This window comes from Aquarana catesbeiana, linkage group LG01 (genome assembly GCF_042186555.1).
Source record: "Aquarana catesbeiana isolate 2022-GZ linkage group LG01, ASM4218655v1, whole genome shotgun sequence".
NCBI lineage: Eukaryota > Metazoa > Chordata > Amphibia > Anura > Ranidae > Aquarana > Aquarana catesbeiana.
In genome coordinates, this window is record NC_133324.1 from 863,110,647 (window position 1) to 863,125,931 (window position 15,285).

At 42.2% G+C, this 15,285-nt stretch overlaps 1 protein-coding gene across 3 annotated transcripts in view; it reads left to right on the top strand.

Moving 5' to 3' along the window:
* Positions 1-15,285, top strand: part of KCNIP4 (potassium voltage-gated channel interacting protein 4) — a 913,124-nt gene that overhangs the window by 870,262 nt on the left and 27,577 nt on the right. For all 3 annotated transcript variants that reach the window (XM_073609381.1, XM_073609372.1, XM_073609365.1), the window contains exon 4: positions 7,320-7,390. In XM_073609381.1, the coding sequence (XP_073465482.1) occupies positions 7,320-7,390 (71 nt within the window). The remainder of the gene's footprint in view (positions 1-7,319; positions 7,391-15,285) is intronic.

Sequence of the window (15,285 nt, forward strand, 5' to 3'; positions counted from 1 at the left end):
CAAATTTACCCCCTAACTCCTCCCACAGCTTTTATACTACATAGACAGTAATATACCGAAACGTGCAGATTGTTCCCGATTGGTGTGATATTACTTTGTGGAACATTTCGCTGAATGGTTCACAAAATATCGTCGTTTTTGCGGCAAAATTGGTCCCATAGGAATAAATGGCGAAATGTTCAAAACTAGAGTGGGAGGTGACAAGCCACAACCCCATGATCAGCTAAAACATTATGACCCCCCATGATCAGCTAAAACATTATGACCCCCCATGATCAGCTAAAACATTATGACCACCCCATGATCAGCTAAAACATTATGACCCCCCCATGATCAGCTAAAACATTATGACCCCCCATGATCAGCTAAAACATTATGACCCCCCATGATCAGCTAAAACATTATGACCCCCCCATGATCAGCCAAATAATTTATGACCACCCCATGATCAGCCAAAATATTATGACCACCCCATGATCAGCCAAAACATTATGACCACCCCATGAAAAAAAAAATAATTAAAAAAAATCATTTTTGAAAAAAATAAATAAATCATTTTTGAAAAAAAAATCTTTTTTGAAAAAAAAAATAAAATAATTTCTGAAAAAAATATTCAGCTCTTTCAGCTAATGATGGGACTTCAACTTTTTTACTACTATTTATACTTTTTAAAATAATAAGCTTTTTAACACTTTTCACATTATGACCACCCCATGCTCAGCCAAATAATTTATGACCACCCCATGATCAGCCAAACTTTATGACCACCCCATGAAAAAAAAAGTAATTAAAAAAAATCATTTTTGAAAAAAATAAATAAATCTTTTTTGAAAAAAAAATAATTTTTGAAAAAAAAAAAAAAAATCTTTTTTGAAAAAAAATAAAAAATAATTTCTGAAAAAAATGTTCAGCTCTTTCAGCTAATGATGGGACTTCAACTTTTTTACTACTATTTATACTTTTTAAAATAATAAGCTTTTTAACACTTTTCACAGTTACTCTAGCTACTCCAACCAGTTACTCCGCCCACTCTAGTTGTAGACTACTGGTGGAGGCAAGAACACTTCACACAATTTCCCCAGAAATTATAGCTTTTCTAGTTCTGAAAACATTTCTTATTTACAGCATTTTTTCCCACCGGCCTAAAACCAGTGTAGCAACTTAAATAGTAAAGCAAACTGTTGTTAAGCTGCCTCAATGTGTTAAAAAAATAAATAAAATAAAATTATCCAATCCCTTTAAGATCAAATTATCATGCCTATCACAAAAAAAAAAATAAATAAATAATATTTCATTTGTGAATTAAATATTTAAAATTGTAAAACAGAAAATCCAACAGATGTAAATAAAGTTCCACAGAGGAATAAATAATCACACAAAGTATAGTCCCATAGGTGTGCAATCATGTAGGTCTTCAGTGTTGTATTAGTAAATCCAGTGTGCCTCCACCAAAGAAGTATTAACCGCTAGTCGACCAGCCGCCACAGTTATACTGCGGCAGGTTGACATGGCTGCGCAAATCGCCGTAGCTGTATGTCGCTTCTTTTAGATGTCACAGCAGGTGCGCGCATGCGCCTGCCGTGTGTCCCTGGAGCCGATGCGTGTGCCAGGCGGGCGATGTCTGCCGGGTACCCGCGATCTCTCGTGACAGAACGAGTACCAGGATCTGTGTGTGTAAACACACAAATCCTGGTCCTCTCAGGGGAGAGGAGACATATCGTGTGTTCATACTAAGTATGAACACCAATCTTTCTCCTCCCCTGGTCAGTCCCATCCCCCCTACAGTTAGAACAGACCTAGGGAACAGAGTTAACCCCTTGATTGCTCCCTAGTGTTAACCCCTTCCCTGCCAGTGACATTTATACAGTAATCAATGGCTATTTTTAGCACTGATTGCTGTATAAATGTCAATGGTCCCGAAATAGTGTCAAAAGTGTCTGATCTGTCCGCCGCAATGTCGCAGTCCGGATAAAAATCGCAGTTTGCCACCATTACTAGTAAAAAAAAATAATAGTAATAAAAATTACATAAATCTATCCCCTATTTTGTAGACACTATAACTTTTGCGCAAACCAATCAATATACGCTTATTGCGATTTTTTACCAAAAATATGTAGAAGAATACATATTGGCCTAAACTGAGGAAAACATTTTTTTTTTTTTAAATTGGGGATATTTATTATAGCAAAAACTACAAAAGATTGTGTTTTTTTAAATTGTCGCTTTTTTTTGTTCATAGCGCAAAAAATAAAGACCGCAGAGGTGATCAAATAGCAAAAGAAAGATCTATTTATGGGGAAAAAAAGGACATCAATTTGGTTTGGGTACAGCGTCGCATGACCACGCAATTGTCAGTTAAAGCGACGCAGTGCTGTATCGCAAAAAATGGCCTGGTCAGGAAGGGAGCAAATCTGTCCGGGGCTGAAGTGGTTAAGGTCGTTTACCGGACTCCCAGACTCCAATACCATGGAGATCTAAGCAAGCTCAGCAATCCCCATCCAACTCGAGGTGGACAAATGTGACTTTCTATGCTCTCAGCACTCCCAGCGTCAACAGAATCGGCAGCACTGTCCATAATGTAGCAAACTTTTTGCCTCCTTTATTATTTTAACAGCAAGGTAAAATTACTAACAAGACAAGTGTGGTATACAGGTTTCAAACAAACTGCTAGGCTCCATCCTAAACAGGATTCATCCTAATGGACGTCTTTGCTCCGCTTGTTTGCACCCTTCCTCCCTCTACTGCCACATTTGGCACTTTTTTTTTTGGGGGGGGGAGCGGGTACCTGGTATTGACAGGTACCCGCACCCACTTCCAGGTAAGATCGCCAATCAGTGATCTACGTGCATTTCTGGCCCCTCCTCCTTCCCCCCGCTGCCTTCTGGGACACACACAGGTCCCAGAAGACAGAGGGACCATTCAGAAAGTGCAGCACGAATCGTGCATGCGCAGTAGGAAAACGCATACCTCCCGACTTTTTGAGATGGGAATGAGGGACACCTATTAGCAAAAGTAGAACACCCCCTGCCACACCCCTCTAAAGACGAATTATACAAAAAAAAAAAAATAGTGCTTTTTTTTAACCACCACTATTCCTTTATACTGGCTTTTGACATTTACAAATGTAACAATTTAGAAATTGGATAAAAGGTTTAGTACTGGGAAATACTTTTTGAAAGATAAAAAGTGCATTTTATATACAACTATATAGATCAGACCAAAATGAGGGACAAATGAGGAGGAAAGAGGGACATTGTTCCAAATCAGGGACAGTCCCTCGAAATCAGGGACAGTTGGCAGGTATGGGAAAGGTTGGGTTTCCCCTACTTACAATGCCTGCACGGGGTGCCGACATTGTGGGATCCCTGGACAGGTAAGTGTCCTAATATTAAAAGTCAGCAGCTATAGTACAGTATTTGTAGCTGCTGACTTTACAAAAAAAATTCCAGACTGGAGTTCCTTTTTAACCTTTACCTGGACAATACCTTTAGATCTACTGATCTTTTTGGCACTTTTCCCTAAAGGTAACCCCAACTTATGCATTTTTTTTAATCATGTGCGCCCTTTGAATTGTCCAGCTTTGTGACAGGTTTACCTTGATCTGTCACACTTTAAAATGGGTTTAGTTCTTCAAAATTCAAAAAAGATTTATGCTTTATATGGTGTGAACAAACTGTAATTACAGCTTAATGAAGATCATGAGTCATTTTAACCTCTTTGTAATAAATCTGACAACAGGCAAATAATACATGAGAGCTGACATTTGGGCTTAGCGCAGAAAATTCATTGTGATGTTACCAACTATTAAATTGTGCTCTTTGCTGCCATCTTCTGGTAATTAATGGTCTGTGCAAAAGAGCTGAAATGAATTTGGTAGAACACAGGGTATGTGAGTGTTTTTTTCATTACAGCATAGTTTTTCCAAATAGAGCCCTCCAGGACTAATAACTGTATGTGTGTTCCAGACTTTTGAGATGAAAAAATTGTTGTTTTAAAAAGTCCAGAAAAATAGTTTACTTGGTTTCTAAGAAGGAAGCTGGAAATTTGCTGTGCATGGGTGATGGAGACAAGGTTAGGAAATATTTGTCTATCGTAGTTAAAAGAAAACACATAACAAACACACTTAAATTGGTTTATCTGCCAAAAAAAATTGAAAAGTGATGCATCCACTTTTGTAATCAATCCATCGATGCAAAATATATATATATAGCCCATTCCGGTTAACAACAGTCCCAAGATTAAAGCAAATAGAAAGGCAGCAAACATTGGGGATTTCAAAGGCACCATGAAAAATAAGAAAAAAATAACACATTTATTATAATATTAGTTAAAAAAACACTGTGCGTATAAAAACATGATAGAAGCTGGTCCATATCAATTACATAAACCACACTGGCATACATGAGCATAATAATGTAAATCCAGATGTAAATCCTGATGTGTCAATTCTTGACACAAATCTTCATTAGGGAATGTATCACAGTGGTAAAATAGGACCAATGGTTACATACTCATGATATTTCCTGAGAAGGATAACCCCAGAAGAGCAGAATAGCCTATTAAAGTGCTATAAAGTTTCCCACTAATAAGTTCAAAAAGTATAAATGTAGGCCTTGCAAGTCCACTCACAATCGATGGCAGAAATGCAATTAGTAGATACACTTACTGGCCACTTTATTAGGTACACCTGTTCAATTGGTAACATAAATTGCTAATCAGCCAATCACATGGCAGCAACTCAGTGCATTTAGGCATCTAGACATGGTAAAGACGACTTACTGAAGTTCAAACCAAGCAACAGAATGGGTAAGAAAGGGGATTTAAGTGACTTTGAACGTGGCATGGTTGTTGGTGCCAGACAGGCTGGTCTGAGTATTTCAAAAACTGCTACTCTACTGGTGTTATAATGCACCACCATCTCTAGGGTTTACAGGGAATGGTCTGAAAAAGATAAAATATCCAGTGAGTGGCGGTTGTGTAGACGAAAATGCCTTGCTTGATGTCAGAGGTCAGAGGAGAATGGGCAGACTGGTTTGAAATGATAGAAAGGCAACAAGAACTCAAATAACCACTTGTTACAACCAAGGTATGCAGAATATCATCTCTAAATACACAACACATTGAACCTTGAAGCAGATGGGCTACAGCAGCAGAAGACCACACCGGGTGCCACTCCTGTCAGCTAAGAACATGAAACTAATGCCGCGTACACACGGTCGGACTTTTCGTCTACAAAAGTCCAACGGACGCCGACGGACTAAAGCTGGCTGGTAATCCGATCGTGTGTGGGCTTCTCCGGACTTTCAGCAGACTTTTTCAGCCTCAAATCCGACGGACTTTAGATTTGAAACATGCTTCAAATCTTTACGTCGTAACTACGACGGACCCCGAAATCCGCTCGTCTGTGTGCTAGTCCGACGGACAAAAACCCATGCTAGGGCAGCTATTGGCTACTGGCTATGAACTTCCTTATTTTAGTCCGGTGTACGTCATCACGTACGAATCCGTCGGACTTTTGTGTGGTCGTGTGTAGGCAAGTCCGTTCGTTAGAAAGTCTGCTGCAAGTCCGCCGAAAGTCCGCCGGAAGTCTGTCGGACAGGCTGTCGGACTTTTGTAGACGAAAAGTCCGACCGTGTGTCCGCGGCATTAGGGTTACAATTCACAACGTTGCCTTTGGGCCCCTTAGTTCAAGTTGTGCATCATTTAAGAGGCCCGGCTTACCTGAGTATTGTTGAAGACCATGTCCATCCCTTTATGACTACAGTGTACCCATCTTCTTATGGCTACTTTCAGCAGGATAATGCACCATGTCATGAAGGTAAAAATCACCTCACCACTGCTTTCTTAGATATGACAATAAGTTCACTGTACTCCAATGGTCTCCACAGTCACCAGATCTCAATCCTGTAGAGCACCAATAGAGCAGCTTTGGGATGTGGTGGAAAGGGAGATGCACATCATGGATGTGCAGCCATCAAATCTGCAGTAACTGCGTGATGCTATCATGTCAATATGGGCCAAAATCTCTGAGAAATGTTTCCAACACCTTGAAATCTGTGCCACTAATGCCGCGTACACACGATCGGATTTCTCGTTGGAAAAAGATATGACGGCTTTTCCGACGGGATTCCGCTCAAGTTTGCCTTGCATACACACAATCACGCAAAAGTTCGCTGAACTTACGACTGTCAAGAACGCGGTGACGTACAACACTACGACGAGCTGAGAAAATGAAGTTCAATGCTTCCGAGCATGCGTCGAATTGTTTTCGAGCATGCGTAGGAATTTTGCGCATCGGAATTGCCACAGACGATCGCATTTTCGGATAGGAACTTTTCCCGACCGAAAAATTAAGAACATGCTTCTTTTGCTGACTGGAATTCGGCCAACAAAAGTCCCATGGAGCATATACACAGTCACATTTTCCGACGAAAAACTCTCATCGGTCTTTTGCGGGCCGAAATTCCGATCGTGTGTATGCAGCATTCGAATTAATCCAGTTCTGAAGGCAAAAGGGGGTCCAACCGGGTACTAGCAAGGTGTACCTAATAAAGTGGCTGGTGAGTGTATATTCAACCATATAAAAAAGAGGAAGCAAATGGTTGGTGGTTATCAGAGCACTACAGCAAACAAAAATGAGCATGTCCCCATCATAAAAGAGAACACACAACTGAACACACTGCATTACATGCCATACTCTCCAAAAGGAAGAGCCAGGAAGCTAAAAACCAACAGCTGCTAGTATGCTAAGAAGGTGACAAAGGTGACAACACCTTTCAGAGGTTGAGGTTCCACACTCTGTCCATGTACCACATCCTGCTTATTATTTGGACTACTAGTGAATGTCAAAATATTGGAGGACCACGTAATACCTCCTCTCCTATTAAGTGACAGAACACTACTATAAAGTAGCAGGAACCCTAGAGTGCCTGATTGAACCTTCTCCTAAAACACCCCCCAAAACAAAAAAAACAAAAAAATCTTTTGGATATAGAAAAAAACCCCTTTTGCATTGCATAATACAATGCTCAGTTCATAAACAACTATTACCAGGCGGGAACATTGCTACGTGTGAGGCATAAAGTTGTGGCCTGGCCTATTTCATTTAGTTAATATTTGTGTTTTAAAAGTTTTAAGTGGCTCTTGGGACATGAGAAATGTAAGTGGAACACTGATGGTGTAACCTGTCCTGGACTTTATGGTATCTGCTGTTGACTAGTAACTTACATTTGTATGCACTGCCCCAAGTATGGGGTAACTTTAAAATGTTCATGATGCCAATGATCCTCTAATTCTAAATCTGTTCTTTTGAATTGTAGATGCTTCAACTTATGCACACTTTCTATTTAACGCTTTCGACACAGACCACAATGGATCTGTGAGTTTCGAGGTAGGTTGCAATCTGTCAGTATAGTATAAATTTTGTTTTTGTTTATTATTTAACTCCTCAACTTTGTTGGGAAGGCACAAAATGTAGATCACTGTGTAGATTGAACCTAACGCTTATAGCCAATAAAACAGCTGACACCCTGAAAATGTGTTCACCCATCCACTATATAATGCTGACTGACTGCTCTGGTTACATAATTCAAAACAGGTGAAGCTCCCATTGCAATACGGGCAAAGAACTGTTTTTACTTGACTCATACCAGTTTGGTTATAGAGCCATTAGAAAAGCGCCACCCAAAACAGGATTTACAGTACATCTTGATAGTATTCCCCTATGTTAAACTCGTACCCCACCAAAAAATATGATTTTATAGAACAAGTTATCCTTCTGAAATTACATTGGGGGGGGGGGTTACACATTATGTAGAGAGGTGCAAATATGGATTAGCAGAATTATTTCGGCAGTTATGAGATGAGGATGAGATGAAGACAAAAATATTTTAAGCACAGAAGAAAAACAATGCAAGTTGGTCTGGATATCAAAGTATCTAAAACTATAATGGTTTGTGCTACCCAAAGCAGTTCTTTTTTCTGTCTCATTCAGATACCGCAGACTAGAATCTGGAAGAACATAGCAGTCACTATCATTGATAGGGTTAATTTATGTGATATCCATTCAGGCCTCATGCACAATGGATGGTTTTTCTGCTGTCCCTTGGGGCATCTGGTGTTTTTTTTTTCTAGGCTAAACTCCCCCGTATGTTAGCCTATGTGTCCCTGCACACATAATGTAGATATCCAGTGCATCCAGCAACAGCAAATTACTCGATTCAGATGTTGGTTCTGACTCTGAGGTTGAGAAAGGCAGGAACATGAGCCTACAAAGAGGGGAGAACATTGGTACACAAATTGGCAGTCATGTTTCCCCAGCCACAGCGTATTGCAAAGTTGTCTCCAGTGGTAATGAGGAGGGAGGAGATGATGATGATGATGATGAGGTCACTGACTCGACTTGGGTGCTGGATAGAGCAGAGGAGGAAAGTGAGGGTGAGGCACAACCCCAACGAGGCAGCCATCATGGAAGAGCAGAGAGCAGCCACCCTATTCCATCACATTGCGGAGCTGTTATCTTCCGGCCCACTTCCAACAGCTCAGCTGTCTGGGCCTTTTTTAGTATATATGCAGTCAATTGCACTGTTGTTATTTGCAAACTTTGTCTCAAGCCCATCAAGCGTGGCAAAACCACCAACCATTTGGGTACCACATGCTTGACAAGGCATTTAACCTCCCACCACTCAGCCCGTTGGCAAGAGCACCTAAAAGCCACACAAAAGGGGCCCAAATCTGTCCCTCCTCCTTACTCACCTCAGTCTGTCCCTGCTATACCTCATGACCTCTCAGCAGCCTCCACTGACAGGGACGATGGTGTAGCGCACGGTGTCCCAGGTCCATGCAGCACATTTGCCAGCACCACACCAATAGCTTTAGACTATAGCCAGCAAATTTCTCTGCCCCATCTGCTGCAGTGGGAAAAAAAATACAGTACCTGCCACCCACAAGCCCAGCGTCTAAATGCAAGCTTGTCAAAGCTGCTGGCTCTACAACTTCTGCCTTTCTGCCTGGTGGATTCTGCCCCCTTCCATGAATTTGCAGAATGGGCTGTACTGCAATGGCAGGTTCCCAGTGGATATTTCTCTTCATGTAAGGCCATTCCATCTCTCTACCATCACCAAGGCAATGTTGTGGCATTGTTGGGCAAGGCAGTCAGCCACAAAGTTCACGTTACTGCTGACACGTGGTCCAGGAAGCATGGGTAGGGGCGATATATTTCATTCACAGCGCACTGGGTAACTCTGCTTGCAACTCGAACGTATGCAGGATGGGGCTCAGTTGTTGTGTCCCCACCTCTCCATACAGCTGGTGATGATGCCAGATTCATCAGCTCTACCCCCTCCTCCTCCTCCATGCCCTCCTCTGCTGAATTTTCCTATGAACCTCAAGTACTGCTAAGCATTCAAAGGGCTTTTCAATGAGTCAGGCTAAAATGTGCCATGCAGTGCTTCAGCTGGTGTGTCTTCAGTTGGCTGAAATTCTGTGGGAATTCAACCTGCCGGTAAACCGCCTGATTTGTGACATGCCCACCAGTTGGAACTCGGCTTTGGCTATGCTGCAATGGCTGCACATGCACAAGACGTCAACGAGTACCTGTGTGAGTATGGCACAACGACAGGTTTAGGCCGGCTCGGCTTTTTTCCCCACGCCAATGGCTGCTCATAAAGGATGCAAGCACTGTACTGTCACCATTTGAGGAGGTCACAAGAATGGTGAGCCGTGACAATGCATGCATCAGTAATACAATCCCTGTTCTGTTCCTGCTGTAGCAGACTCTGCGTGGCATTATGGACAGGGCACTCGAGGCAGAACAGTGGGAGAAAGAGGAGGACTTCCTTTCCTCTCAAGGCCCACTTCATGGAGACACCATTGTTCCTATGCCACAGAACACACAAGAGGAGAGAGAGGAGGAGGAAGATTCTGGCAGTTTCGGAGGCATTGAAGCAGAGGAAGACATACATCAAACAGTAAGAGATGGTTTTCCATCCGCAGAACCCTTGGGAGTTGTACGTGGCTGGGAGGAGGCAGTTCCAGATACTCTAATCCTCAGTGACCCTGAGGAGTCTGCTTCTCATGCCTCTGCAAATTTGCAGTGTATGGGTTCCCTCATGCTTCAAAGCCTGCGAAAGGACCCAAGAATATGTGCCGTAAAGGAGAAGGATCACTATTGGTTGGCAACCCTCCTTGACCACCATTATAAGGGGAAAGTCTCAGAACTCATCATGTCCCCATAAAGAGTGCAGAAGATGAAATCTCTTGAGGACACCTTAAAGAAAAGTTTATCGAACGCTTTTCCCGACTCTGGTAGGTTACAGTGTCGTGGAAAATGTGGTTTTGAGGCTTCTGTTAGTCAAGAGAGGAGTGGTGGAGAAGGCGGCCGCCTAAGTGATGCATTTCTCAATTTTTTTAGTCCTCGCAGCCCAGGGATATCAGCTTCCACATGTCATCGGCAGCGTCTGCATCACATGGTGGACGATTGTCCTGGGGGCAAACACAGAGATGAAGAGCTTTCCAGTTGATGACCCATTGGCTTACTGGGTCATGAGACTAGACCACTGGCCAGAACATGCCCAGTATGCTATTGAGCTGCTGGGCTACCCTGCATCTAGTGTGCTTTCCGAACGGCATTCAGTGCTGCTGGGGGTTTTGTTACTGATCATAGAACACGTCTGTCCACAGACTAGGTGGACCATCTGAATTTTATCCAAATGACTCAGTCCTGGATTACCAGCAGCTACCAAGCCCCTGGTGCCGATGTCTCTGCTTAAGTGTTTTTGGGATATGAAATCTCTGCAGGACTTCTAGGCTGCCTAGTGTTGTGGGTGTTGATTTCATCTGGAAGAATGTTTTTAGTGTAGGTTTCCTGGGCACAATTAACACCCAAAAACCAATTTTTACGCAACTGTTTGACAGGTGCATATCATTACAGTTTTTGACAGCAAGGCCAATTCTTGCTTTCATCAAGAGTACCTTTATAGGGTTACAGTGTGAAGGTGCCACCGACACACAAAGAACAATTTTTCCACACCTGTTTGACAGGTGCATATCATTACAATTTTTGACAGCAAGGCCATTTCTTGCTTTCATCAAGAGTACCTCTATAGGGTTACGGTGTAAAGGCGCCACTGACACCCAAAGAACAATTTTTCCACACCTGTTTGACAGGTGCATATCATTACAATTTTTGACAGCAAGGCCATTTCTTGCTTTCATCAAGAGTACCTCTATAGGGTTACAGTGTGAAGGCGCCACCGACACACAAAGAACAATTTTTCCACACCTGTTTGACAGGTGCATATCATTACAATTTTTGACAGCAAGGTCATTTCTTGCTTTCATCAAGAGTACCTCTATAGGGTTACAGTGTAAAGGCGCCACTGACACCCAAAGAACAATTTTTCCGCACCCGTTACAGAAGTAGAAATCCAAAGTCTGTGGTAGAGACATCAGAATTTATCCAAAAAATCTCTAATCTTGTTCCCCGTGCACTACATTGTTGCCTTATCATACAGACTGGCTCCCCTAGCCGTTGCTTACAAAATAAAGAAAGCTTTGGGCTTTATAAATGCAATTATTGCTGCAGCAGCTTCTATAATCAGTACAGATGTGCCACTTTACAGGTGGACTAAGGGGACCCCCCAGGCACTATATTGAAAGGAACTTTTCATTTTTATACTTTCACTTTAAGCATCAATAAATCACTGCTCATTTAAAAATTAAGTTTTTTACAAACTTTTTTTCATTGGTACATGTCCCCCAGGGCAGTACACGGACCCCCATAACCATTGTATGCCCAATTACTTACATATAAGCGTTCAAAATGGGCACTTTTGATTTTTTTCATGTTCGGGTCCCATTGACTTCAATTGGGTTCGTTTTTCGTTTCCGAACTTTCCCGATGTTCGAAAGTTCTTATGCGAACCGAACAGGGGGTCGTTCAACCGAAGCTCTCCTGCCTGGAGGGAAGGAGACTAGGAGAGTTAGCAAATGTCCAGTGTGCATGAGGCCTTAGTTATATCCAACTCTTAGAGATTCTATAGACCAGTTCACTGGCTACCTTGTCTGATATGCTTTGGAGCCATGTCCATAGAATTTTCTTGGCAAATTTTTTACAAGATATGTCACCATGCCTTTCATCAACCCTCACTGTTTACATGGGCTTGGGACTGGCATGCAGAATGTAATAACACATGTACATGACCAATTTCTTCACCCATACTGGGGGCCAATTTAAACAGGAGCTAATTAACCTACCAGCATGTCTTTGGAATATGAGAAAGAACTGGACAACCCAGAGGTAACCACGCAGGAACAGGGAGAACATGCAGACTCCATGCAGATCTTAGTTGAAATTCATGAGGCAGAGGATCAAGGCAAAAGTACTAACCACTAAGCCACTATGCTACCCAACGTGGTGAATTCAAAGACAAATTTTCACTGTTGTAATACAATATTTACTTGAGACCAGGACATGTAGTACTTTGTCTCATCTTCCTAGGTGCCTTGTAACACTAGCTGTAATGTCAGACAGGGCGCCCCCCTTAAGCACATGACTGCCTGACACCTCAGCTAACATAGATAGTGAGCATTGTTCTCCGGTTCACAACACTTGCCTAAAGCAAGCACCAGAAAGGGGAAGACAGAGGCATGTTAGCCAAGGAAAGGGTGCCCTGTCTGAAATTGTAATTGAGTATTACAGGGTACCTAGGAAAATGGGACAAAGTACTACATGTATTTTGTCCCGTGGGGAATTGAATAAAGTAAAACAAAATTGATAATTCTTCTTTAAAGAAATTCAATGTCAAAACATTTTTCCCCTTAAAGTGGTACTTCCCTCTCTCAATCAACAGTAACTATTTTTAATCCTTATGCTGCTAACATTAGTAAATGGATAGGAAAGTATATCATATTTGCTTGTTTTAAACTTTTTTTTTACATTTCTTCAGTTACTTCCTGGTTTCTATGCCTTGACAAATGATGTTATACATCCCGGGAGGCTACAGCTAAGCACACCCTCCTGCCTGCATGCCTGAGCTAAGGGCAGGTGGATTCCAAGAAGTAAAGGCAACATGAATCATCTGCCCTTACTCAAGAAGGCCACGGCAAGAAATGCTAGGGGGTAAGAATCCGGGTTCAAGTTGCAGACTTGCTGGTATTATAAATCCGTCATGATTCATAAGATGTTTCCCCAATGCCTGGACACCTGCTGGCGATGTGGAGAGGAGTCTAGCTCTCTTCTCCATATTTTTTGGTCCTTATTGGGCAGGAGTCCACCACATTAACCCAGAAATTTACTGGCCGCGTGTTACCACGGTATCTGACACTTTTCCTCCTGCATCACCGCCATTTCTCCAGTAAGGCCTACAGGCGTTCTATATAACCATTATTGCTGACGGGGCAAAGAGCTGCATTCTGCTTTTTTGGAAGCAGACACAGGCTCCGCCCATATCCGCCTGGCTGAAAAAGGGTCACTGAAATTAATGAGCTGGAAGATTTGGAGGCCACAGAGAAGAGTCTTCATGAAAAATTCCTCAAAAAGTGGTTTTACTGGCACAAATATGTTTACTCTGAGGAATATACGGCCTCACTGACCTAAATTTGCCTCCTTAGAAACCTGGAGGTTGTCTCAGAGGTGCTCCTGTGCCCTTACTTTCCTCCTCTTCCTTCTCAATCTACCCCCCGCCCTGACTCCTACATTTTTCTTTCTCTGTCTCTCTTTCTTTATCATTTTCTCTTTTTTCCTCTACTTTCTTTCGAGTGACGGTGTCTACCATGTAAAACTCCACGGGGTATAGAAATCCCCTAGTGCCTCGTTTTTCGGGATATTTACTTATATATTACCATTTCACATGCTTGTCATTGAGTTCCATGTGGGACAGGGGATTACTCTGTGTTTAGGCTGCCATGCAGTCTGCATGCTGAGCCTCTTTATGCATATGCTATTATTTTGGATGTATTTGTCCCACGGTTTCTGTACTATTTCTGTTTCTGTGTGTTGTTTAAAAATAAAGTATGTAAAAAAAAAAGTGCTAGGGGGTTTTTTCAAAGTAATTTCTCAACAAAATAAAGCATGAAGACATGGATGTATAAGTGAGTTTGCTTTTGAATATAAAAAATGAATTAAATAGCGTTATCAGTTTGTGGTGCTCAGATGCAGTGTAGTTCCATTTTACACAGGTTTATTTTTTTTTTGTTTTCAATGTGTTTATTGGGTTTTAACAGAAAAATACATTGTAAAACGGTATCATTCCTATCGTCAGACCACAAGGCCCATAAACAAAGAAACAAAGCAAAAACATAATGAATAGAGTAACAGTTTCTCATCTTAAGGTGTTTGACATCTAACACTAGTCATTTGGATTAGGGTAGTAGATAACTCAGCACTGCGAGTCCAGACTGTATGGCTCTGTGGGGATAGAACCCTCATGTCTGGGGAGTCGTCTGATGGCATCCCACTGCCCAGTACCGGAGTCTCAAGCTGGAGTATTACCTTGGGATCACGAGAGGGGATCAGCCACCTGACCCGGGAGTTGCCCAGCACCCCACCCCTTTGGGAACTCATTGTGGAAATGTCCGGTTCTCCCGAGGAACCGCGCCCACCCCCCTCCCCAGTCCAGCGGCAAGCTGACTGTGTTACAAAGCCTGTTTGTCGCAGTATCTTGTTTTAATGTGTTAAGAACCGAGAAGGTGGACTGGAAATACTGCTGCTGGAATAATCCTAACATGCTAGCCAGCTTAGATCCTTTTCCGCTTCACCAATGGGGGGTGTAATTACCCCTGCTCGTAGGAACAGGAGAAAGGGAACAGGGTGTCCCCGACTACACAGGTTTATTTTTGACATCTTTGTCCCATTGGGAGATTTACCTTCACGTTCTGTTCTTGACTAAACAGGAAGTGAGAGGAACTAAACAGGAAGTGAGAGGAAATCCCTGCAAATTAAGGGAATCTCTCGGGGACCCCAAGCTCATCAGAACTAGTGTTACCATTAAAGGATTTCCCCTCTATTACTTTTCTAAGGACAATCAAAAATTTAGGATAGTCTTTTACTTTCACTTTCAATGATAACAGTAAACAGGACAAATAGGGTGAATCTCCCTCATGGGAACACAGGCAGTAATAAAGACTGACATGTGTTCTAAACGATCTCTCCTCCATCCCAAAAAAGGTTTTTCCTTTAATTAAACTTTAAGTTAAAAAAATACCCCACTACCTGTTCTATCCTCCTCCATACCTAAACATATACCTGGCTCCATGTCACTGCTCCAGCTCTATCCCTGGCTCTAG